General features: G+C 45.4%; 1 protein-coding gene across 2 annotated transcripts in view; it reads right to left on the reverse strand.

Annotated features, from left to right (window-relative positions):
- Positions 1-26,785, reverse strand: part of LOC101550358 (S-adenosyl-L-methionine-dependent tRNA 4-demethylwyosine synthase TYW1) — a 206,453-nt gene that overhangs the window by 176,765 nt on the left and 2,903 nt on the right. Inside the window, exons 4-7 of one of the 2 annotated variants that reach the window (XM_055135603.1) lie at positions 19,150-19,251; positions 17,431-17,625; positions 14,987-15,274; positions 14,197-14,316 (exon numbers count right to left, since the gene is read on the reverse strand). In XM_055135603.1, the coding sequence (XP_054991578.1) occupies positions 14,197-14,316; positions 14,987-15,274; positions 17,431-17,625; positions 19,150-19,251 (705 nt within the window). The remainder of the gene's footprint in view (positions 1-14,196; positions 14,317-14,986; positions 15,275-17,430; positions 17,626-19,149; positions 19,252-26,785) is intronic. The other variant, XM_055135604.1, reaches the window with a different exon arrangement.

Here is a 26,785-nt window from a genome sequence, read left to right on the forward strand (position 1 = left end):
ATTTCCAAAAGTAATGATACTAATATCACTGCTTGCTTACACAAAAGATGCAATGGGGAATATTTAGCAACATTTATTTACTGCAGAGAAAGGAAGGAAGAAAGAAAGAAAGGGAGGGAGGATTGATGGAGGAAGAAATGAAGAAGGGAGGAAGGAGGGAAGGAAGACGGGAAGGAGGGAAGGAGTCACTTTACTTTTATAAATCTCAACCTAAGAGAAACAGAAATAAACTAAAATCTCTTCAGTTTCCCTTGTAGGAAAAAAACCATTACAGCCAGATCATACCACCTTGTTAAAAGAGATCTTCTCATACAGTAATAGTTAATATTTACCAATATATTACATGTGTATGTAGGGATAGCACAGTGGGTAGAGAGCAATAGCACAGCAGGTAGGGCATTTGCCTTGCACGTGGCCGACCGGGTTCGATTCCTCCGCCCCTCTCAGAGAGCCCGGCAAGCTACCGAGAGTATCTCACCCAACGGCAGAGCCTGGTAAGCTCCCTGTGGCGTATTCGATATGCCAAAAACAGTAACAACAAGTCTCACAATGGAGACATTACTGGTGCCCGCTCGAGCAAATCGATGAACAACAGAAGGACAGTGCTACAGTGCTACATACATATGCCAGTCAATGAAATAAAGGCTTTAGATGGGTGAACATTTCCTCTTCATAATTCTATATAATATAGTTACTTCCATTTTAGAGATTAGAAAATTGAAGCAGAAAAAAAAAAAGAGAAAATTGAAGCGGAGTGAAAGAACTTGCCTACAAACACGCAAGCTGAGATAGCACGTCCCTGTCAAAGCAGAGAATATCAAACAAAGAGACCCAGGGGCTGGAGCGATAGCACAGCAGGTAGGGCGTTTGCCTTGCACGTGGACGACCCAGGTTCGATTCCCAGCATCCCATATGGTCCCCCAAGCACCGCCAGGAGTAATTCCTGAGTGTATGAGCCAGGAGGAACCCCTGTGCATCACCGGGTGTGACCCAAAAAGCAAACAAAGAGCCCAACACCGGGAATGCTTTGGTCGCTCTCGAGAGCAGGGTATACTCATGAGTGCTCAAGAACACTGGGGTATACTCACGAGTACTCAAGAACACTGGCTCTACTAGAGGAACCCTTGAGGCGATCTAATGTAATGCATAAGGATAATGAATAGGAAGCAGCCCAGATAAATGTGTGAGCAGATCTTAAAAACAGTGTTCAAGAAAAGGAAGGGCAGGAAGAAAGAGAAGAAAGAATCAATGGGCTAGTACAAGTAAGGCGCGTGCCTTAAACACAGCCAACCCTGATTTCATCCCTGATGCCTCAGATGGTTCTCTGAGCCCACCCGGTATAATTCCTGAGCATAGAGTCAGAAATAACCCCTGTGTTTCACCAGTTGTGGTCCAAAAACAAAAACAAAAAAAGAATCAAGTAGCAATAAGCTTCATGAGATCAGTATACTATGTTCAATAGAAAATGAAAGTAAAAAAATTCATTGGGAAGTTATGTAACTTAGCAATGATGAAAAAACAAAACTGGTGGCTTATTTTCACATCATACTGAAGTTGAAAATAAATATTCTTCCACCACCCAAGATACTATGATTTTAAGAGACCTTTTAGAGAAAGCTAAATATCATAAACCATCTGTGAAAGGCTCATACAGTCCATTTCTTTTCAGAAAATAATTTATATGAATACCCAAAATTTCTTAGTGCTTTTTCTCTTGGCGCCCTCTGATGGAGATAAAATGAAAAAGCAAGGAAAAAATACACCCATAAATTATTCCAAGCTCTTGCTATATATTTGAAATATACTGAAAATAAACATTGATGATACCACACAGATATTGTCAGTTTGATGATGTGTTAATGTGTGATGTGTTACTTAGTTTGAATGTGGTAAATCACTTCATACACATACATGTCACTGTCACCACGCTGCTCATCAGTTTGCTCAAGCGGGCACCAGTAACGTCTCCATTGTGGGACTTGTTACTGTTTTTGGCATATGGAATACGCCACAGGTAGCTTGCCAGGCTCTGCCATGCGGGCAGGATATTTTCAGTAGCTTGCCAGGCTCTCCGAGAGGGGCGGAGGAATCGAACCCGGGTCGGTCACATGCAAGGCAAACGCCCTACCTGATGTGCTATCGCTCCAGCCCACACACGTATCAAATAATATTATATAGCATATTTAAATAGCCAATTTTACCATCTAAACCTATAAAATTTTTGCCAGTCAGAGCTCAATAAGCCTAGAGGATATGAGAATTATTCCATATATTTTTTCAACCACTCAAATCACGAATCATCACGATCTCGAAATCCCGTTGATCGTCGATTTCTCAAACAGGCTCAGTAACTTCTCCATTCGTCCTATCCCTGAGATTTTAGAAGCCTCTCTCCACTCGGCCTTCCCAAATATGCCACATTGGAGGCTCTTTCAGGGTCAGGGGAATAGGATCCAGCTTATTACTGGCTTTAGCATATGAATACACCATGGGAGCTTGCAAGGCTGTCCCATGGGGGCAGGAAACTCTCAGTAGCTTGCCAGTTTCTCCCAGAGGGAGAAGTAGGTTATAAGATATCGCGAGGCCGCAAAGTGGCAGAGCACTTCTGGGAGCTTGCTTTTAAGTCTCTGGATGTTGACAGTTCATGTGATTACACACACCTGGGTTCCTCTGCCAGTACCTTCATGGGTGAGGCTTGTCTGAACGTGTGGAGAGGGGCCTTGAGCATGGCTGTGGCTAGGTTCCAGTGGTCTTCAGCAGCTGGGAGCTCTGCTTGGGGTGGGGAGGGAAGCTGAAGCCCATCCCCTCCGAGGGGCCTTGGGGAAGACAGCCAGGTGAGCGGGCAAGAGACTCTCTTCTCTCTTGCCACTCAAATATATTTATAAATATCTTGTCTTATTTAACCTGGTAGAAAATTCAGGATCTATTGAAATCAAGTGTTTTAAGCACTAAAATCTATGCTATTTTTAAATTTTCACCATGAAAATTACCGAGATTTTTAATTAGTAGTCCTAAAAATTATATTTTTGGCCCAGTGTCATCAACTGGGGAAAAATATCGCTAAGAAAAAATATATTTTAAAAGGGATTTTTTTAAAAAAGATCTCTCAGGGCAGTGCTAATTATAATAGCAGAAAACCTGAAACCATAAATTACCAATTCTAAAAAAAAAAAGCAAATTTACATCTAATGTTGGTGCCTGTTAAAATTCCAGCAGTTGCAAAGCATTTTTACCAGAATGTTCTCGTTTTATTCAAAACTCAGTAAGATCACTGTCCCTGCTTCTAAGACGGCATAATTAAGGCTAAAGACAATTCAACTGCACCCTCAGACCACAAATTGACAAAACAGCTGAGCCCAACCTGAGCCTTCATGTGATACACTTCTCATTTGTCACAGCTAGATCACAAGGGCTTCGCAAATACCAAGCTACTAACATGTCGGGCGCAGAGCCCTTGCCTGATGCTGTGCACCCAGCCTGTCTGCCCCTGCGAGCATCACACAGGGACCCTAGTGCTGGGACCCGCCATCTCACGCCGCTCCCGGAAACGGCCGTGGACTCTCGGGAATCTCGCACTGACTTTGCTCTGCAGTGCTCTCGGCTCCCCCACGCTAGTACTAACTTAGTTCAAGCCCGCATCGCCTATTCCCACAAAAACTCACAAAGGTAGCTAGCAGTGGGAGTAAGAAGTCACGGAAACCTAAATCACAACCAGAGGAGAGCCAGGGCCAATGATATTGAAAGCCTTCCTGGAACCCTGAACAACCGGTATCGATTATTAACTGTTTAATGAATCTCTAAACAATCAGCAGGAAAGGAAGAGATCAACACCCGCCCTGCTGTTTCCCAGGGGTGGGGGACAGTGGGAGTGATGAATTAGAAGCACTCAACCTCGAACTGCAACAGACACAATCAGGAAGCACCACAGAACCCCACCTCGATCAGGGAGCAAAGACAGTTGCTCAGAAGAGTCATCAAGTAAAAGCAGCTCTCTCACCCAGAAAGAGCAGGTTGAGGATGTTTAAAGTGCTCAAAGAAACAACAGTGCAAGCACAAGAAAGCATGAGGTCAAAAATAAGAAAACTACCATCAGAAGGGCTGGAGCAATAGCACAGCGGGTAGGGCATTTGCCTTGCACGAGGCCGAACCGGATTCAATTCCTCCATCCCTCTTGGAGAGCCCGGCAAGCTACCGAGAGTATCCCGCCCGCACGGCAGAGCCTGGCAAGCTACCCGTGGTGTATTCGATATGCTAAAAACAGTAACAACAAGTCTCACAATGGAGACGTTACTGGTGCCCACTCAAACAAATTGAAGAACAACGGGACAACAATGCTATAGTGCTACCATCAGAAGTGACAGAACTGGGGCCGGAGCGATAGCACAGCGGGTAGGGCGTTTGCCTTCAACGCGGCCGACCCGGGTTCGATCCCCGGCATCCCATATGGTCACCCAAGCACCGCCAGAAGTAATTCCTGAGTGCAAAGCCAGGAGTAACCCCTGTGCATCGCTGGGTGTGACCCCAAAAGCAAAAAAAAAAAAAAAAAAGAAGTGACAGAACTGAAGAGTTTGGCAGATGAAATAGAAAATTCAATGAAGTTTTCTTGGCAGCAGAGTAATATAGCAGCTAAGGATAAGACCAGTGAGCTCCAAGATAGGATGTGAGAAACCTCTAGGACACAAAAAAAGATCAGAAACAAACAACATGAGAGACAAGCATGGGATGAGCTCAAGAGAAACAACATAAGAATCAACAAGGTCCCTGAGCAACAGAAAGGCAATTCAAATGAGAAAAATCATTAGTCACAGAAATCACAACTGAGAAGCTCCCAAAACTAAGGAGTGCCTGCATCCAGATTCAAGAGGCAAGACAAGAAGGATACCAGTCAAAAGAGATCCAAATAAAAACACAAAACATGTCATAAACAGAACAATAAAAGACAAATTAGGGATAAAATACTGAGAGCTGCAAAATCAATGGAGGAAATTGCAAACAAAAGAGCTCCCATTAGATTTACAGCAGATTTATTTGGAACCTATAGGCCAAAAGAAAATGATGGGATGTAGTTTAAAAAAAAAAAAAAAGAGGGGCTGGAGCGATAGTTCAGCGGGTAGGGCGTTTGCCTTGCACGCGGCCGACCCGGGTTCGATTCCCAGCATCCCATATGGTCCTCTGGAGTGCCAGGGGTGATTCCTGAGTGCAGAGCCAGGAGTAACCCCTGTGCATTGCCAGGTGTGACCCAAAAAGCAAAAAAAAAAAAAGACTTCCATGAAATGAACACCTTACCAGGAATATTCTACCCCAGTTACACTATGATTCATATCTAAGGGAACAATACAAAGCTTCATGAATAACCAATAGCGGAGGAACTTCACAACCTTCACTCCAACTTTGCAAGAAGCACTGAAGGGGATTCTTTAAGACAAAATAAATTTCACAACACCCTTAACTTCTACAGAATGATGGATTAAAAACATCAAATCAATAATCTCACTCAATGCCAATGGCCTAAATGCACCAATAAAGAGACACAGGCTGGTCAGAAAACTGAACCCAACTTTCTACTGCCTGCAGAGTCACATTTGAACAGTGGGCGCAGGCTCAAAGGCAAGGCTGGAAAACAGTTTTTCAAACAAACAGTTCCCTTAAAGGCCAGAGTGGCCATACTTCTATCAGAAAATATAGACTTACATTTTAAAAAGTTGTAAGGTGCTGGAGCAATAGCACAGCAGGTAGGGTGTTTGCCTTGCAAGCGGCAAACCCAAGTTCTATTCCCAGCATCCCATATGGTCTCCTGAGCACCACCAGGGGTAATTCCTGAGTGCAGAGCCAGGAGTAAACCCTGTGCATAGCCGGGTATGACCCCCCCCAAAAAAAGCAAAAAAAAAAAAATGGGGGGGGGACTGGAGTGATAGCACAGCATGTAGAGCGTTTGCCTTGCACGCGGCTGACCCAGGTTTGATTCCCAGCATCCCATATGGTCCCCTGAGCACCGCCAGGAGTAATTCCTGAGTGCATGAGCCAGGAGTGACCCAAAAAGAAAAAAAAAAAGTTGTAAGGAATGGAATAGTCATTTCTTAACGTATGAGAAATCAGAGAAAACTCACACACCTGAACATTGATGCACCTAATAAGAGACCATAAAATACTTAAAAATGGACCTGAACAGAGGGTAGTACAATGGGTAGGATGCTTGCCCTGCATGCGGCCAAACCGGGTTCAATCCCTGACACTCCACAGGGTCCCCCAAACCCCACCAGGATAATTCCTGAACACAAAGCCAAGAGTAAATCCTGAGCAATGCTGGGTGTAGTGGCCATCTCCTCCCCCCCCCACCCCCCGCCAAAAAAAGGTAAAACAACAGCTAAAAGACCTGAAGGAAAATACTAAAATACTGACACTAATACAAAAGTAGACGGAGATTTCAACACCCTGCTAAATAAACCAAACTAAAAATTCAACAAGTAAACAACTGGCTTTATAAGGAATGAAAGAGATGATATTAGCAGGTAGGACATATACATATAAATGTATCTGGCTCTCCAATTCCAAAAAGTCAAATACATCCTGCAGACATGGTCGCCCAAAATGACATGAACAGTCATGGAAACTGCTTTACCTACCGAGCAAGAAACTCATCTTCTCCCTCCTGAGCAAGGTTGTCCTTCCTCTATTTTCAATGTTCCATTATTACAGGTATGTTTACCAAAATGAAAAAAATTTCACTAGACAAAATGAAGTAGCCATTAAATTTGCTTCCTTGGGACCAGGGAGGCAGTGACCAGAGCAAGTGCTTCACACACAGACTGCACGGGTTCAATTCCCAGCCCTCCCTACGCTGCCCCACACCTGCTAGAATGACCCCTGAGCAGAGCCAGGAGTAAGCCCTGAGCACCGCACGGTGTGGCTCGAAAACAAAAATTAAGAAAATTATTTTCTTAAATTTCCACTTACAGTAGGGAGCCACTCAGAGCAAAATACAAGAATCCTTATGCCTTATTTAAGGAAAGAGTTGTTTTTCTTTTTTTCTTTTTGGGTCACACCCAGCAATGCACAGGGGTTACTCCTGGCTCATGCACTCAGGAATTACCCCTGGCGGTGCTCAGGGGACCACATGCGATGCTGGGAATCAAACCCAGGTCGGCCGAGTGCAAGTCAAACGCCCTCCCCGCTGTGCTATCACTCCAGCCCCTGAGTAAGTTCTTAAAGACCTTGTAATTCAAAACAAGTTACTCATCAGCCAGTCCTACCAACGAGTAAGCTATTCTATAGCAATAAAACAAAAAGTTAATATTTCAGTTGATATTATATTTTGTTTTATTTTGGAGTACTGGGTGGAAGGCAGCTTCCTCAGGCTTTTTATTTCAAACCCTCAGAAAAGTCAAAAAGTACAGTGAAAAGACTCCTATTTCTTTCACCATTTGCTAATTCATTATCCATTTATTTTTTCATGTGTGCATGCACACAAACACACACAAAAACAAGTACAAAAACAAGTAGAAATGTGTAAATAAAATGTTGAACTATGTGTTGCAGACACTTCACTTAAAATCTGTAATTATTTAGGGGCCAGCAAGATATTACCGTAAGCAGGGGCTTGCCTTGCATGCTGCTGACCACGGTTTGAAACCTTAGCACCCCAAATGGTCCCCCAGCACTTCCAGAAGTGACCCCTGGGTGCAGACAAAATCAGTATCATTTTTTAAATGTCAAATGTCTAAACAACTTCCTTTACTCCTTCAAAGTGATAATTTCATTTTTAAGCTCAAGAACAGACCCACCCTATGTTAAACTATTTATTCCTGATTATTTAAAGAGCCACAACAGTTGTCTTAAAGATTTTCCTACATTTTTCATTTTCCTGATTTTCCCTAGGATTAGATTCAAGTTAAATGATTTTGATGCAAACCTACCTAGATGATGTATACATCTTACTACCAAGAGGCATGTAATGTTTAATGTTAATAACTAGCTAATGATGAAGTGAGGTTTGTTTGCTAGAGATGACAATCATCTCATTGCCCTACGTGTAAAGGAGCTATATTTTTCCCTTTGTAACTAAGGTATCATCTCTAAGGTATTTCTTTTCATACTGATTTTTTTTTTTCAAATCTAAGAGTTGTTGCTTCTGGAATTTTAGAATTCTGTGAATTTTTGTCCCCCAAAGTCATATCCATCAATCCCTATAGGCAATCACTACACTGAGGATCGCAGGCAAATGCTTGTCTAATTCTAGAATGTTACATCTGTATTAAGTGAAACCTGTAAACGCTGTCTAGTGTGCCTTCCCATTGTTTGTTTTTCAGTATTTTTTTGGGGGGGGGGAGGGAGGAGGTCACACCTGGTGATGCTCAGGGGTTACTCCTGGCTCTATACTCGGGAATTACTCCTAGCAGTGATCGGGGAACCATATGGGATGCCACGGATTGAACCCGGGTCAGCTGCGTGCAAGGCAAGTGCCCTCCCTGGGTTTGTTACAGACTTCCTGCTTGGCCTTAAGTGCCTTAGAGTAGCACAAAGATTGAGTTTGCTGCTGCCAGGACAGGCCAGTGGGCGCCCTGCAGTGTGAGGAAAAGCATGCAGTGCCAGCGAAAACTGCCAGGTCTCGCCCGTGAGGCGTGTGTTCAGCAGCCCCAGGGCTGACTTTTTTTTTTAATTTGATATAATAAATCTATCAGTTTCAATGTATAATACCTTCACTTTTGATGCTCAATTGTATTCAGGTCTGTAACACAATGATTTGGTGTTTGCACAGATGGTAAAAGGATCACAGCTTTAAGTCAGTTAATTAGATTTATCACCACATAGCTACAACTTGTTTCCCTGGTGATGAGCATTTTTTAAGATTTACTCTCTTATCTGTAATAAAGGCCATCCAATATTATCACCAGCGTACATTATAAATTGACTCAAACTTGACCTCTGAGAAACTTGAGGGGGCTCCTCTCTCCTTCTGAGGCCCCTATTAATCTTTGAGACACCCTAACAGGTTCATCTGTTGACCTCCCGTCCCCGCCCCTTGAACCAACCATTTCTCCTGGGAGCCCCAGTTCCCTTCAGCAGGGAATAATATTCCAAAAACACAATCTGGGGGCTGAAGCAATAACACAGCGGGTAGGGCGTTTGCCTTGTACATGACCAATCCGGGTTCGACCCCCAGCATCCCCTATGGTCCCCCAAGCACCGCCAGAAGTAATTCCTGAGTGCATGAGCCAGGAATAATCCCTGTGCAACGCTGGGTGTGAAACAAAAAGAAAAAAAAAAAAAAACTACAATCTGGATCCAGAGAGATACGACAGAGGGTTGGGTGCTTGTCTTGCACGTGGCCAACCCAAATCAAACATAACACCACATGAAAATCACATTAAGGCATATGGACTTCACTATTGCTTCACAGATGCACATCATTATTATTATGTGGGTTTATCATGCTTTTTTTTCAGCCAGTATCCAAACGGATTTGTTTACTATTAAGGTACAATGCATAACCTTGTCACCCATGTACAAAAGCAACTGCTTTAACCCCTGATAACTACTGCCCCTCAATGAAAATTTTAATCTTTTGTTGCATCTAGACTTTTTTATTTTCATTGTTATTTTACCAAATCACCATGTGATCGGGCATTCCAAAGCTGTTATGTAAATTTTGTAAACTGTGTAGATTTTGTCTTGTCTGTGAAAATGTATCGTACCCTCAAGGTTCACTCAAGTAAGTGGACTGGTTGGGTGTTGGGAAGAAACCCGAGCTCCTCAGGCAGCGAGGACCTGCAGGCTGTGACTATCAGGACTTTGTCACATCGGCTTTTCAATGTTTGCTAGGTTATATCTGCTGTCAGAGTAGTTTTAATCATTGTTTGGTTTCATGAAAGTTGATTTCTAGGGCTGGAGAGATAGTACAATGGTGCTTGCCTTGCATGTGGCAAACCCAGGTCCAGTCTGGGGCACCACATCTGGCTCCCCCAGCATCACTCGAAGTGATCCCTGAGCCTAAATCAGGAGTAAGCCTGGAGTACCACCAGCTGTGCCCCCTCCCAAAAGACCAAAAAGTTCATTTCTAGAGCTTTTTCTGAGACTTGCTTATTCATGTATCTTCACCACTTTTAATTTTCTATTTAATTTAGGTCTTTTGCTCATGCATTTTTTGTTGTCAGTAGTAGTGTTCTTTTGGAACCAACGTCACACTGGCTGTGGGGCTGGGGACTCCATTCAGTGATGCGGGGCAGTCCAGAGAATCATAACACGGACCCCGAACTAGTAAGGCATGTGCTCTACCACTCAATCACATTGCCGGCCCCACGTGTAACTCCAAGTGTTTTAGATACCGGGGGGGGGGGGGGGGGGCGGCTAGGGGGGGAAGGCGTTTTTCATATAAAGGTCAAACAGTTTTCTCTTTTCTCATTTGTCTTTTGTTTTGCTCACAGCCAAGCAACTCTTCTTTTTAAATCACTGATAAAAATTTTTTCTGGGGGCTGGAGCAATAGCACAGCGGGTAGGGCATTTGCGTTGCACGCGGCCGACCTGGGTTCGAATCCCAGCATCCCATATGGTCCACCTGAGCACCGCCAGGAGTTATTCCTGAGTGCAGAGCCAGAAGTAACCCCTGTGCATCGCCGGGTCTGACCCAAAAAGAAAAAAAATTTTTTTTTCTGTTTGCTGGTCTGTTTTTTTGTTTTGTTTTGCTTTTTGGGTCACATTGCACAGGGGTTACTCCTGGTTCATGCACTCAGGAATTACTCCTGGTGGTGCTCGAGGAACCATATGGGACGCTAAGAATCAAACCCAGGTCGGCCACGTGCAAGGCAAATGTCCTACCCACTGTGCTATCACTCCAGCCCCTGCCGGTCTGTTTTGAGGCAGAGTGCTCTGGAGCTTTTCTTGGTTCTGTGTTCAGGAGTGTTTGGGAGACCAAACAGTGCCAGGGAACAAGCCAGGGTCAACCATGTATAAGGCAAGTGCTTTAACCCCTGGTAACGACTGATCCAGCCCCTCAATGATAAATTTAATCTTTTGTTGCATCTAGACTTTTTTTCTTCATTTTTAGAAAAAAAAATTATTTTATTGAACATATTTTATTGAAGAGAGTCATTTGCCCCCAAGCTTGGCTGTCTCCCCCAGGGCCCCTCGGAAGGGGTGGGCTTCAGTTTCCCTCCCCGCCCCGAGCAGAGCTCCTGAGGCCAAAGACCTCCGGAGCCTAGCCACAGCCATGCTCAAGGCCCCTCTCCACACTTTCGGACGACCTCACGCATGAAGAAACCGGCAGAAGAACCCAAGTGTGTGGGACCCAGGCCCGAGACCTCCAAGTCAGCTTGGATCAGGACTGGGCCTCTTCTGCCCAGATTCCCCATTTTCCAGTAGCTAAGTGGTCACACCCAGGGACTGCCCCCGGCGCTGTGTAATCCCACCAACGGCCAACATTCAGAGACTATAAAACCAAGCTCCCGACTTCTTAGAGCCTAGTTCTCCCTCTGGGAGAACCTGGCAAGCTACCGAGTTTCCTGCCCCCATGGGAGAGCCTCGCAAACTCCCCATGGCATATTTATATGCCAAAACCAGTAACAATGATGGGTCTCATTCCCCTGACCCTGAAAGAGCCTCCAATGCGGCACTGTTGGGCAAGATGAGTAAAGAGAGGCTTCTAAAATCTCAGGGCTAGGATGAATGGAGACGTTACTGAGACCGCTTAAGAAATTCGATGATCAACAGGATGATGATATTGAATCACCGTGTGATTGGGCATTTCAAAGCTGTTCATGATTAAGTTTCAGTCATACAGTGCTCCAACACCCATCCCTCAAATAGTGCAGAATTTCCCAGCATCCAGGTTTTTAATCACACACAAAAAAAACCTTCCTCCAAGCTATGAAACTATGCAAGTAATTTTTCTTTTATATCTATTTTCAACATTTAGATCTGATTCAATTAGAGTTCATTCTGATGTATGTATGTGATACAGAGCCAATTTACCCTTTCAGAGGAGCTATCCATTCAACTGTCAACATAATTTATAATAAAAGCATATTCCAGCTTGCTGTTCAAGCCCGTATTCTTCCTTAACACGGATCTCACTTGCTTGCCTCTGTTTTCTTGCTTACATCCACTCTGGAGAGGCCTGCATCTCTCTCAAACATGTACTTGTCCCTCTCTCTCCCCTCACTGTCACTGTCACTGTCATCCCGTTGTTCATCAATTTGCTCAGCAGGAACCAGTAATGTCTCCATTGTGAGACTTGTCGTTACTGTTTTTGGCATATCCAATACGCCACAGGTAGCTTGCCAGGCTCTGCCGTGCAGGCGGAATACTCTCAGTAGCTTGCCGGGCTCTCCGAGATGGATGGAGGAATTGAACCCGGGTCAGCCACGTGCAAAGCAAATGCCCTACCCGCTATGCTATCGCTCCAGTCCTTTCCCCCTCACATCTTTCTAAATAAGTTTCAATTAAACTGTTCTTACTTCACAAAAAATAAACAGAAATTTTCAAAAATAAAAGTGTATTTCCCCTTAAGGAAACAAGCAAACACATTTATCTTATAGAAATTCCTACACATTCTCAAGTATATTCCTGGAACTTCATCCCAGGAGATCTGTCTGTCTCATCAGGAACCAGTACAATGATTTTAACTAAGGATGCTTTGCCGTAAATTTACGCTGATAGAACTAGTTGTTCTCATTACTAGTTTGCCAAGGTTTTCCTAACAACACTTTTTCACACAAACGAACCACTCGGGGAAAAAAATAGAAATTTTTAATGCAGTGGCAATAAACTTATGTACTTCCTTCAAAGATCTGATATCTTTACAATACTGATTCACCCAACCTACTTTGTAACACTTGTTCAACAAGTCAAAAATACTTAAAATTTTCCTCAAAGATTTAGACTTATTTCTTTTTATGGGCCAGGACAATGGCTCAAAAGACTGGAGCATGTGCTTAATGATGTGACAGGCTAGATTCGATTCCCAACATTACATGGTCCTTGAACACTATAGAGTATGTTCCAAAAATTTAAATTAAAAAATTCTTTCCATTTTATAAAATAGCTTAATATGAGACTGATACCCAAGGACGGTAGACTCAAGGGCAACAAAGATTGCTCCATGGTTGTAAACTTGCCTCATGAGCCAGGGAAGAAGGCAGCTGGAATAGAGAAGGGACCACTAAGTCAATGATGGTTGGAGAGATCGTTTAGGATGGGAGATGTGTGCTGAAAGTAGATAAAGGACCAAACGTGGTAGCCTCTCAGTATCTATACTGCAAACCATAATGCCCAAAAGTTGAGAGAGAGTATGGGGGAAATTGTCTGCCACAGAGGCAGGGGAAGGATTGGGATGGGGGGTAGGGGAATACTGGAAACATTGGTGGTGAAAAATGTGCACTGGTGGAGGGATGGGTGTTCGATCATTGTATGACTAAAACTCAAACATGAAAGCTTTGTAACCGTATCTCATGGTGATTCAATAAAAGAAAAAGGGGAAAAAAATAAACTATAAGCCAATATTAAGTCAAAAAAATTAATTATTTCCATGCAAAATAATTATACAGGGATGGTGGGAGGGAAACTGGGGACATTGGTAGTGGGAAATATATACCAGTGAAGGGATGGGTGTTGGACACTGGTGAAGGGATGGGTATTGGAACATTGTATGATTGAAACCCAATTGTGAACAACTTTGGAACTATGTATCTCACAGTGATTCAATAAAATAAATAAATAGTTAAAAAAATAGTTTCATGCACTTACCTTTATCCTTATTGGGGCATAATTGAGGTAAAATGTTAGTATAATTAACTAACATTTAAGATTGTGTTAGTTCAAGTGCCCAAAAAGATTCAATATTTGTATATACTGTGAAATGATCCAGTCAGTAAAGGGTTACCTTCTGTCACAGATACAGTTACAAAACTTTGTTTTTCTTGTGATGAGAAATTGGAAGATCTACTGGCTCAACAACCTAGAAACATGCAGCATAGGACTGTGACCTCCATGACTGTGCTGCATATTACAAAACCAGGATCAATTTCCTCTCTAGCTGGGAGTTCACACCTTTTGATCACACTCTACGCCATCCAGTTTCCCTCCTCTGGTCTCCTGGCAACCACCAACCTGTTCCCTGGAGAGCCGTTTGCTTTGTTGTTTGCGTTTTTGGTTCATTCCACGTATAAGGGAGAACAAACAGCATTTGTCCCCAAAATACTATACCTTTTCTTTCTTCACGTGATTCAAAATCTTGCCGAGATCTTCAACATCCACCACAGAATTTAGTCGCTGAAGGTCCTCAGTACTAGCCTCTTCCTCGCTGGAGCTCTCAACGGGCTCCTCCTGGGACATGATCAGAGTGGCAGAAATTCATTATTCAAAGCAGCTAACCAGGGGCTGGAGTGATAGCACAGCGGGGTGGGCATTTATCTTGCACGAGGCTGACCCGGGTTCGATTCCCAGCATCCCATATGGTCCCCTGAGCACCGCCAGGAGTGATTCCTGAGTGCATAAGCCAGGAGTAACCCCTGTGCATTGTCAGGTTTGACCCAAAAAGAAAAAAAAAAATGTAGCAAACCATGTACCATTCCCTCATTCCGGAAAAAATGTGACTTCACTGAAGATGTGAGATATTTCAGAAGAGAGGGCAGCAAACTCTGCCCTTACGTATGAGTAACAGCTGACTTCTAATCGGAAACCAAAGAAGGCACCAGAATGATAGTACAGCAGGTAGGGCATTTACCTTGCACAAAGACGATCCATATTTTATCTCTGGTACCAATACAGTCCCGGCACCCCGCCAGGAGTGATCCCTGACTACAGAGCCAGGAGAAAGTCCTGGGCTCTGCCAAGTGTGCCCCCAGCCTCCACCCCCCCCCAAAAAAAAACCAATAACTACTTGACTCCAGCAATTCAATGATTAGAGATACCGAGGCCGATGAAACTGTTAGTTGGAACAAGGTAAGACTCGGCATCCCCAGAGCATCAGTCCGTGGCCCCTCAGGCTCCATACCTCGCTATCCTGGCAATGAGGTCCAGCTTGAGGGGGGGTGCCTGGCTCCGCTTCCGGGGGGCCGTGCCGATTAGACTCACACGGGCCGTTCTTGCAGTGACCACCACAAGCTTTCTTTTCTCCTTTCCGAAGCATCTGCAGCCGGGAGATGAACTTGGTCTTCCAGGCTCCGAAGTCTGCTTCGATGCTGCCGTGTTTGCTCTTAACCACGTCACAGTCACCCTCCCCTCGCGTCATCACGCGGGAAGCCCCCAGCATCCAGAGCCACTTATCAATGTGCTTGCCAACCTGCAGGAAGAGGCCGGGTGAGCGCCGCCCGGTGGAACCCTCTGCAGCAGAGCCCTGCACACGGCTCTGTAATCCTGTGCTCCAGGGCTCCGGAGCCCGTCACAAGCTGTGCTGCGGCAGTGGATCTGCTCGGCAAGCAACGCCTGAGACCCCTAAGCGTCAGCCCACCTCAAGCTGGTACATTCGGACAGTTGCTCACCTAAGACTTTTTTTTTTTTTTTTTAGAAAGGACAAATAGGGGCCGGAGCGATAGCACAGCGGATAGGGCGTTCGCCTTGCACGCTGCCGACCCGGGTTCAATTCCCAGCATCCCATAGGGTCCCCCAAGCACCGCCAGGAGTAATTCCTGAGTGCAGAGCCAGGAGTAACCCCTGAGCATCGCTGGGTGTGACCCAAAAAGCAAAAAAAAAGAAAAAAGAAAGGACAAATAACCCTTTTACCAAACTAAGGGCGAATACCAAAAGGGAATTTGAAAGCTGACTATACTACATCACACTCGGGGGCCAGGGACATGGGCCCTGTGTGTGCAGGACTCTGGAAGGGGGCGGCCCTCGAGCACCCCAGGGTGCGGCTCCCACAACAACAGTAATAAAGAAACAAAGTAAAAATGAGCCACAGTGACAATAAGACAGTTCGTTAACAAAACGAGTATTTCCGAAGCTCGTATGGGTCAAAGCCCATTGAACGACCAAGCGCAAATAGAGCTCATCGGAACCACTCGCCCAGAGCGCTTTTACACACTCAGAAACGTTTCTGAACGGAGTATGAGACTAATACTCAAAGACAGTAGAAACAAGGGCCATGGGGAGTGGCCTGTGGTTGGAAACTTCTCACAAGTGGTGGCAGGGAAGGAGGGAGGCGTGCAGTTAAGACAGAGAAGGGACCATTGTGACAATGACAATTAGAAATAATCACTCTCAGGGGTTGGAGTGATAGCACAGTGGGTAGGGCGTTTGCCTTGTATAACTATTTGTATAACTATTCAATGTAGAATTCATTTTTCTCACTATTTATTCCTCTCTGTACTAAGTCTATGCAGACCCGGGTTCGATTCCCAGCATCACATATGTATGACCCCCTGAGCATGGCCAGGGGTAATTCCTGAGTGCAGAGCCAGGAGTGACCCCTGTGCACCACCAGGTGTAACCCAAAGAAATAATCACTCTCTAATGTGAAAATCATCTGCCACACAGGTAGGGGCAGGAGTGGGATGGGGGGTATACTGGGGTTTTTGGTGGTGGAAAATGTGCACTGGTGAAGGGACAGGTGTTTCATCATTGTATGACCGAGACTTAAACCCAAAAGCTTTGTAACTGCTCTCACGGTGATTCAATAGATAAGTTAAAAAAAAAAAAAAAAAGGATCAGTCTCTGGACAAGAACTGAGTGCTGAAAGGAGGTAAAGTGACATACATGATAACCTTTCAGTACATGTACTGCAAACCCAATGCAGAAAGAGAGAGAGAGAGAGAGAGAGAGAGAGAGAGAGAGAGAGAGAGAGAGAGAGAGAGAGAGAGAGAGACTTGGCTGGAAATGTGTACTGGTGAAGGGACGGGAGTTATAACATTGCATGACTGAAAGCCAATCATGAACAACTGTGTATCTCACAGTGATTCCATTAAAAAAAGGGGGGGGGGGGGCGCCGGAGCGATAGCACAGCAGGTAGGGCGTTCGCCTTGCACAAGGCCGACCTGGGTTCAATCCCCAGCATCACATATGGTCCCCCAAGCACCGCCAGGAGTAATTCCTGAGTGCAAAGCCAGGAGTTACCCCTGAGCCTCACTGGGTGTGACCCAAAAAGAAAAAAAAGGGGGGGAGGAGTATGTATTTGATGGCAACATAAAGCAGCTCGGCTGAGGCACAGGAGTTAACAGGGAGCACAGTCAGAGCTTAAAAATCCTGACAGGGATGTGGCTGAGTGGCAGGGAACCCCACTCCACCAGGGAGGATTTGTTTTTTGTGGGGTAACACCATGCAGTGCTCAGCGTTTACTCCTGGCGGGACTCGGGGATTAGTAAGCCATATGCAAAGCAAGAAAAATAAAAATAAAAATACAGCCTTCCCTGCTGCACCATCTCTCCAGCCCAAATTATTTTTTTTTAATTAAAAGGGGAATTATAGGAAAAGCTCAGCAAACACCGCCTACCTTGTACCTACCTTGTTAAAGTGGCTTGCATAGGCAGAATTTCCTAGGCCAAAAACAGCATATCTCAGACCCTTCAGGTAAGTTTTGCCAAATCGAAAATCACTGGATGCTTCCTCCAGCCATTTGCAGAACCACTCTGCGCTCTCAGGGGGGCGACCGTCGGTGTACGTAGCAACCAGGAAGGCACAGACACTTTTACTGGTCACCTAACCAAGAAAGAAATTACTTTCAAGTATTCTGGGTATACAGGATCTCAATGAAGAAAGCCCTTTCTCAGGTTCCGACATTCGAAAGGGACAGACACAGAATGGTCTCTCGTAGGTGGGACTTAAAGTTACACAGCAGGGGAGCAACAGAGGGCCAAGGCCACACAGTGGGAGAGACACGCAACTGAGCTGGTGAGGACTGAAAGAGAGGGGTGCTGGGTCCTTGCGGGAGAGAGGCTAGTGATGGCTGCGGTGTTGGCATCGTGTGAAAAGTAACCATCATTACCGGTACTATCAAGCACAGGCTCTCAGTCAGCAAACATATTCTTTTAAAAAGTGAAAAATAAATACTGGCATTCAGGACCAGGGAGCTGGTTCGAATAGTCAAGCAAACGCGTTGGGTGCACGAGGCACTACTTGTGACTCTAATGGCCCCCAGATTCACAGGGGTATGGTCCCTACAACATAATTTTTGATATTAGAATAATTATGAGGGCTGGAGTGATAGCACAGCAGGTAGGGTGTTTACCTTGCACATGACCAACCCGGGTTCAATTCCCAGCATCCCATATGGTCCCCTAAGCACCGCCAGGGGTAATTCCTGAGTGCAGAGCCAGGAGTAACCCCTGAGCATCACTAGGTGTGATGCAAAAAGAAAAAAATAAATAAAAACCTAATAATTATAAAACAATTTTTTAAATATTATTTTAAATATTATTAAAATAGTATCATAATCCCTAAGGTCAAAGGGTGTATTCAGAAACAAAGCTCATTTCCAACAGAGAAAACTGTTCTGAGATCGAAGAAAATACTGTGTCTGCATCTCCTGTTCTCTGACTATAAATTCCTTTCTCCACTCTGTCAGGTTGAAAATAAAATCCAAATCTCTCCAAAAGAAATACGGAAAGAGGGCTGGAGCGATAGCACAGTGGGTAGGGCGTTTGCCTTGCACGTGGCCAACCCGGTTTCTAATCCCAGCATCCCATATGGTCCCCTGAGCACTGCCAGGGGTAATTCCTGAGTGAAGAGCCAGGAGTAACCCCTGTGCCCAAAAAACAAAAAAAAAAAAAAAAGAAGAAATACAGAAAGAGCTCTGGGGCCAGAGAGATGGTACAGTGGGTAGGGCAGTTGCCTTGCACAAGGCCAACCTGAGTTCAATCCCCTGAGCCCACCAGGAGTGATTTCTGAGCAGAACCAGGAGTAACCCCTGAGCACTGCCAAATGTGGCCCAAAAGCAAACAAACAAGTGTTCAACACTTGACAACGTTTGTCAAGCTAGGGACAGGGAACTTTAAACCACCCACTCTGCCCACCCCAGAAGGGGTGCGTGAGAGGAAGAGGCCCGTCCCAGCTCAGAAGCAGGGGCCAGCACATCTCACACCTCGGATCCATGGTAAGATGCAACCAGATGAAATCTCTCATGACAGAAATTAGCTGTGCTCTGAACAGCCTCTGCTCCCCAGAGAGAAGAGATGGTTACGTGTGAGAGATTTGGGCAGAGGAAGAAAGAGGACAATCACCAACCTCTTCCACAAGATGATCATCAGGGTCATATTCTTTGAGATTGATAATTGTCACCGGCAGGTCTAGGGAAGTAACCTCTTCAGCAAGAACTGTTGCAAATCCCTGATTGAAAAAGAAGAAAAATCGAGGAAAATTTTCAATAAGCCAAATAAGCCAAGTGCAGTCTTTGTTTCCCTCTGTTGTCAATGGAACAAGGTTTCTTATCAAAACCTTTTCTAAGAAATGACATTTATCATCCTCCACACAAAAAGCACTGTTCACTTTGGCTATTTTTCTCAAGCATCGTCATAAAGATTCACTCCAAGTTTGACCTGTGGCATAAACGTGAATTAGCTTTATATTCCACCTGCTTAACCCCTGACAACAACAACCACCACAAAATTCTAAATATGCCTTAAAAAAAGAGGAAAGGGAGAAGAGAACGGGAAACTTGAGCAACACTAGCGCTTTTTCTAAAGACAGGAAAACGAACAGAAACAGGCGACAGGAGAAAGCACCAGGAAGAGCCCAAGTGCCTGAGAGGACCCCAGAGAGGGCTGGACACTGAATGTCATCACAGCAGACACAGGGGAACTAGTGGGACAGAGACCAGCCAACTGCCGACAGTCTACCCAAGTGCCAGGTACTAGCGCCCCAGGAAAACACCTTTATGGTTTCAGGTTTTTTAGTTTTGTTGCCTGCTAAGCACTATTCAGTGTGTATTCACACCAGCCTCGATATTGCACGGCATTAGAGTGGGCAAGACACACAGTTCCTGTCCACAAGGACAGTGAGAGAATGAATAGAGAAATGAAAAACTAAGAGTGTCTATATATAGTGCTAGAAAGGAGAACAAATTGGGATAAGGTAGAATACTAAAGAATACTGTCAGCGGAGAAGAATGGCTGATCGCCATAAGGAGGGGAGGAACAGGTGTAGATAATAAAAAGTAATCTGGTTGTCACCTCCAGTTCCTGGCGGAGAAATAGTAAAACCCTTGGAACTTAACATCTTCACTGTGTCAATCAAGTAACTCTTGTTGGGGGGTCACTCAGGATGGCGGCTGGTCACCAGAAAACCTACCTCAGAACTTCTGTACCCTTTCACCAGTGGGCTCAATCACTTGTGGCCAAAAAATTCATAAACTAGACCTACAGAGTGAACCCTGCATTTAGAAAATAGTAAGATAAATGGCCAGGGAGGTGGTAATGTAATCCCTGGGGTACAGGAATCCCTGGCACCACCCCCAAAAATAAAGAACAGAAGATAAACGGTGGTGTTGGTAAAGCCATTAAGGCGCTGAGAAGGTGGCACGGCCAGGGAGGGCAAGGAAGCATCATTCCCCCCTGACCCTGGACTATTCATCCCTTCCCTTTGGCTGTTTGGAGTTGAACATTCTATGAAAAACTGACAAACAGTGGCAGAAGAGAGTACAGCCAGGTAAGGCATGTCGCATGCAGTAATCCCAGTTCAGATCCTGCCACTGCATATGGTCCCTGAACCCCAACATGAGTGATCCCTGAATATAGAGCCAGTAGTAAGGCCTGAGTGCCCCCAGGTGTGGCCCAAAGACATACACACACACACACACACACACACACACACACACACACACAAATACAAACCTCTAAATAAGAGTAGAAAATGTAAGTAAAGCCATTTTCTGAGTTCTGTGACTCACCCTAGACAAGTCTTGAACCTAAGAAGGGGATTGTGGGAACTTGTGGTTGGTCAGTGAAAAGTATGGGTGGCCTGCAGGAACTGGGAATGGGGACTGGTACCTAACATGGGGACAGTTCTGCAGACTGTGTCCTGGTCCCCAGGGTTCTGACAGCTCACTCTGGAGAGTCAGGGCTCCGGGGATGAAGAACAGAGGGATGGAGCTGTGACAGAGCGTGTGCATGAGGGAGGCAGAGGGACAATCCCTGCTGGCAAGCACACACGCATGCACACACACAGACACACACACACACACACACACACACACACACACACACGCACACACTCTTAAGTCAACCCTGAAGGAAATGAAAGCAGAAGGCAGAAGGATCCCACAGGGGACGCGCTGAGTCAGAATGCCCGAGACAGGGAGCAGCAGACTTGGACAAGGATGGGGCGAAGGCCGTGAGGAAAGGCCAGCGCCAGCCTGAGGGCCTCTGGCACGGAAGGAGCTGCCCTGGGAGGGGTGCACGCCCTCGTCACTGCAGGACTCTGTCCCGAGGGAAACAGGCCCTCCCTGAAGCTCTCCGAGTCGCAGGAGTTCCTAAAGTCGAGGAGAGGGTTGAGAGAGCTGAGTCAGGGACCCTGGTCAGATGGCACCTTGAGCGGCTGAGCTGACAGGAGGGGGGCTGGGACCCGGAACCGGGACGATTCTGACAGGACCAAAGGACTGTCTGTGAGTGTGACGGGCTGCACTGGAGTTCTCAGAATAAAGCAACATCAACAATTTTTTCTCACCTGTATGCAAAATTTATTTTTTAATTCCATATATGAGATATCTTGGAAGTCTGTGTTTTGAGGGGGTGGGGAGTCCGGTGGTGCCCAGGGATCACTCCTGGTGGGACTTGGGGGACCATATGTGGTGCCAGAGATGGACCCCAGGTCACCTGTGGGCAAGGCAAACACTCCTACCCACTGTACCTGTAGGGAGCCATTTTACCTTAGTGATCTTATCCTGTCACTATTTGTTTATCACTAGCTAACCCCATGCCACACCTAGCAAAGGTTGCCACTCCTAATCTTACTGATCTTATCCTATCAGCATTTGTTTATTACTAGCTAAATCCCGTGCCACACCCTGCATTTCTGTTGGGGGTCCTGGCACCACCTCCCAACAGGGAGGTATAAAATACTGTAACTGCCATAGAATAAATGCCTTTTCTCCCTCCTCCGGGCTCTGCGTCTGTTCTTTCGGCTGTGCCCCACGAAGGGTTCTCCCTGCTGAACAGAACGAGACCTCCACCTCGACTTCCACATGTACCATCTCTCTGGCCCCCTTCTTTAATGTGCTGAGGTCACCTGGTTACAACAGTGCTGCCATTTTGCATATAGAGTGCAAAGGTACTGCATGTACCACCACCCAGAGCCAACACCTCTCCACCAGCCCCTTCGAGTTCGTCTCTTCCTCCCCCTCCTCCATCAGAGATTTCTGAAGCACAGCTCGGAGTAGAAACTTAAGTCTAGGGGGCTGGAGCAATAGCACAGCGGGTAGGGCATTTGCCTTGCATGCGGCCAACCCGGGTTCAATTTCCAGCATCCCATATGGTCCCCTGAGCATCATCAAAAGTAATTCCTGAGTGCATAAGCCGGGAGTAACCTCTGTGCATCACTGGGTGTGACCCAAAAACAAAAAAAAAAAAAAAAAAGAAGAAGAAAGAAACTTAAGTCTAGAATTTATCTGCTATTCTTGGGGGTCAGCAAACTAAGACCCACAGGCCAAATCCAGCCCTTCGTACCCATTCGCGTCCACATGACTCTGGTCAACTGTTTCTACCCTACAATGGCAGAAGTGAAGAAAAAACAACATAACCTAAAAAGCTAAAGACACAGTAAATCCCTGACCCTGAACAGAAAGAGAAGAGAAAAAAACAACTTGACAAACTCTATCAAATCAAATTTAAATTCTACAAATAGTAAGATCCCTTGGAATAAAGCGAATGTAAACAAAGACAGGGTCTCGGGGACTGTGTGCGGAACATTCCCAGAGCTGAAGGCGATGGAGGGACATCTGAGGATGACAGCACCCAGCAAAGTCGGGGCGAACTACAGGACAGGCTCCAGAAAGTTCAGTGGAGCACGTATGTTGAGAAGCAAGGCGGCAGACGGAGGATTAAGTAACACCATGGAAGTACTTGGGAGCGGGCTCGGGCACGCAGGACTAACTGGAGTGGTTCAAGAAAAACCAGAGGAACCGGAGTGAGCACGCAGGAACAACACTGTCAGGGAGTTGACTATTTAAAAGCCAAAAACAGGGCAGCAACCAGAAGTTGCGGGGTAAGCAGGTCACCCAGCATGCCCTGACCTTCCCGTGCAGAGCACCCAGAGCGAATCCAAGTCAGAGAAAAGCCGCCAGCTCAACAGCACCGGAGAAAACCACGCCAGCCCCGCATCATTCTGTCCTGAATCACAACAGAGAGCCCTGGCCCACCGAGAACATGCAAAGAGCAGAAGAGAAAACTGCCAGAAGAAGTGGGAAAGCAGGTACATCAAGGAAGGGAGGGAGGGCTGGAGCAATAGCACAGCGGGTAGGGCGTTTGCCTTGCAAGCGGCCGACCCGGGTTCGATTCCCAGCATCCCATATGGTCCCCTCAGCGCCGCCAGGAGTAATTCCTGAGTGCAGAGCCAGGAATAACCTTTGTGCATCGCCGGGAGTGACCCAAAAAGCAAAAAAAAAAAAAAAAAGGAAGGGAGGCAGGAATTCAGGAAGATACATTCTTAAATTATAAACAGATATTAAGAGAGAAAAAGCAAAGTGGAACTTTTGCAATTAAAAACATATTGCAAATTCAAAAACAAGGTTGAGAATTGAAACTCAAGCACAAAGAAAGCTAGCCAAAACAAAAATAAATTGAGGGGCTGGAGTGATAGCACAGCGGGTAGGGCATTTGCCTTGCACGCGGCTGACCAGGTTCGATTCCCAGCATCCCAAATGATCCCCTGAGCACTGCCAGGAATAATTCCTAAGTGCAGAGCCATGAGTAACCCCTGTGCATCGCCGAGTGTGACCCAAAAAGAAAAATAAATAAATAAATAAATAAATAGAGAGCAATATTTGAGATATAGGAATAAGAATATTCACAAATTACCAATATCTAAAAAAGGAATTTCAGAACAAAAAAATGGAATGGGGAAAAGTACCCAAAAAATACTGACATAACTAGTACACACAAACCCTCAAAACAAAAACGCCCAAGTGTGGCACTGCACTGCACTGTAGCACTGTCATCTGTTGTTCATCGATTTGCCCAAGTGGGCACCAGTAATGTCTCCATGGTGAGACTTGTCGTAACTGCTTTTGGCATATCGAATACATCATGGGTAGCTTGCCAGGCTCTGCCGTGCGGGCGAGATACTTTCAGTAGTTTGCCAGGCTCTCTGAGAAGGACTAAGGAATCGAACCTGAGTCAGCCGTGTGCAAGGCAAACGCCCTATCTGCTGAACTATCGCTCCAGTCCCCAAGTGTGGCAAATGGCTAAAAAATTATTCAACTTGGACATCATCTCACAAAGTTTCTACATAAAAGACACCCCCCTCAAAAAAAAAATGCTTACAGAAACAAACAAAAAAAAAAACAGAAAATCACCTGAGGGAACTAGCCTTCTCATCATCACCACCACTAGAAGATAATAAAGGTCTCTGAAGCTGCAGTAGAGATCTCTGAAGTTCTGGAAACAATCCAAGTGCCCAAGAACAGATGACTTGTTAAAAAAAAAAAAAAAAAACCTATGGTGCATCTACCCAACGGAACACTATGCAGCTGTTAGGAAAAATAAAATCATGAAATTCACTTATAAATGGATGGACACGGAGAGAATCATGCTAAGTGAAATGAGACAGCAAGAGAGGGACAGACACTATGACAATGATGGCTGGAAGTGATCTCTCTGGATGGGAGAGAGGGAGAGGGAAAGGGAGAGGGAGAGAGAGGGAGAGAGAGAAAGAGAGAGAAAGAGTTAGAGAGAGAAAGAGAGAAAGAGAGAGAAGAAAGAGAGAGAGAGAGAGAGAGAGAGAGAGAGAGAGAGAAGAAAAGCACCTTCCACAGACACAGGCTGGGGAGGTGGGTTAGGGGGAGTGGCAGGAGGGAAGCTGAGGACACTGGTGTTGGGAAATGTGCACTGGTGCAGGGATGAGTGTTGGAACATTGTATGACTGAAACCCGATCACGAACAGCTTGGGAACTTCGTATCTCACAGTAATTCAGCTAAAAAACAAAAACAAACAAACAAAAGATCTTCAAAGCTGCAAGGAAAAAAACTGCAAAAGTGGAGGGGGCGGGGCAATCACCAGACCAGCCAATAGTGCTCAGCGAACCACAGGCAACATCAGAATTCAAACCACGGTTGTGACTGCAGTCATATGCTACGTGAGCACCTTAACCGTTGTACTATCTCTCCAGCCCCAAGAACAATTCCTCTGGGGGCCATCCCTGGCAGGGTTGTGGAAGGGGATAGGGAGAGGGAAGGCACACAGTGATGGACACCGACCCAAGTATATTGAGGCCAAAATATGTCGAGGCACATCCTTAACCCCAGAGAAATAGTGTAGCTTAAGTGTCCATACCCAGTCAAGTCATGAATCAAATGTGAAAACAGAATCAAGAATTTCAGATGGCACACTTCTAAAAAGAAGGGCCATCTATCTGCTCTGAGTAACAATTTTTTTTGTTTGTTTGTTAGTTTTTTGGGCCACACTTGGTCAGGGATTACTCCTGGCTTAGTGCTCAGGAATCATTCCTGGTGATGCTCAGGGAATCCTATGTGGTAGCAGAGATCATGGAACCTGGGTCGGTCGTGTGGAAGGCCAAGTGTCCTACTCGCTATGCTGGCCCACAATCGTAAGCCCCTGAGACTTGAGGAATGTTTGTGGTAGCTAACAAAAGGTGTGGGAAACTTTCACATCATGTTGACAAATGAATTAACACGACACATGCAGGTTAAAAACACACCAGAGGGGCTGAAGTGATAGCACAACGGGTAGGGCGGTTGCCTTGCAAGCGGCCGACCAGGGTTCGATTCCCAGCATCCCATATGGTCCCCTGAGCACCGCCAGGGGAAATTCCTGAGTGCAGAGCCAGGATTAACCCCTGTGCAGAGCCAAATGTGACCCCCCCCCAAAAAAAAAAAAAAAAAACACCAGAGGGGCAGGGGCAAAAGCCAGTGGGTAAGGCACTTGCTTTGCCTGCAGCCAAATCAAACCCTGAGCAACAGCAGGTGTGATATCTGAGGGCACAGCCAGGAGTAAGCCCAGAGCATTGCCAGCTATGGTCTCAACAAACAAACAAAATAAAAACACACACAGAGGGACCTGAGAATAGCACAAGGTGGAAAGAATTTGCCTTGCACACAATCAGCCAGTTTGATCCCTGATAGCACATACTGGCCCCCAGGCACCATCTGAAGGGATCCCTGAGCACAGGGCCGAGTAAGCCCTGAGCACAGTCAGTTGTGGTCCACAAAATACAAAACAATCCATTGAAAAAAACACCAGAGGAAGTAAAAATAGAAAAGCATTTTTAGTCAAATAAAAGTGCTTTTCATTAAGAAACGTCTGTATGCCTGGATTTATTACCATATTCAAGTATCTATTTGATCTTCTAAAAATTCTTAAACTATGAAGACACTATGAAGGAGGTATCTGATTAGGAGAAACATGAAAGGACTTTATTTTGGCTACTCATATTACTTTACCTTTCTTCCAGTTCCTACCTCTGCTGCTCAAGGTTGAACTATCTGAAAGCAAGCTAAATGGTAATAGCATCATGAACAATTGTTATTGTAAATAACACTAATAACTTGATATGCAGCTCTACAGTAGTGAAACCCTACGAAGTATTATTCCAACATATCCACAAGAGGGCAGTAAAAAGCTTTCTAAGTACAATAAAACTATGATAGACCTTAAATTTTCATTTCATTTTTATGTTAGTCTTGCATCTTTT

This window comes from Sorex araneus, chromosome 4 (assembly GCF_027595985.1).
Source record: "Sorex araneus isolate mSorAra2 chromosome 4, mSorAra2.pri, whole genome shotgun sequence".
Lineage (NCBI taxonomy): Eukaryota > Metazoa > Chordata > Mammalia > Eulipotyphla > Soricidae > Sorex > Sorex araneus.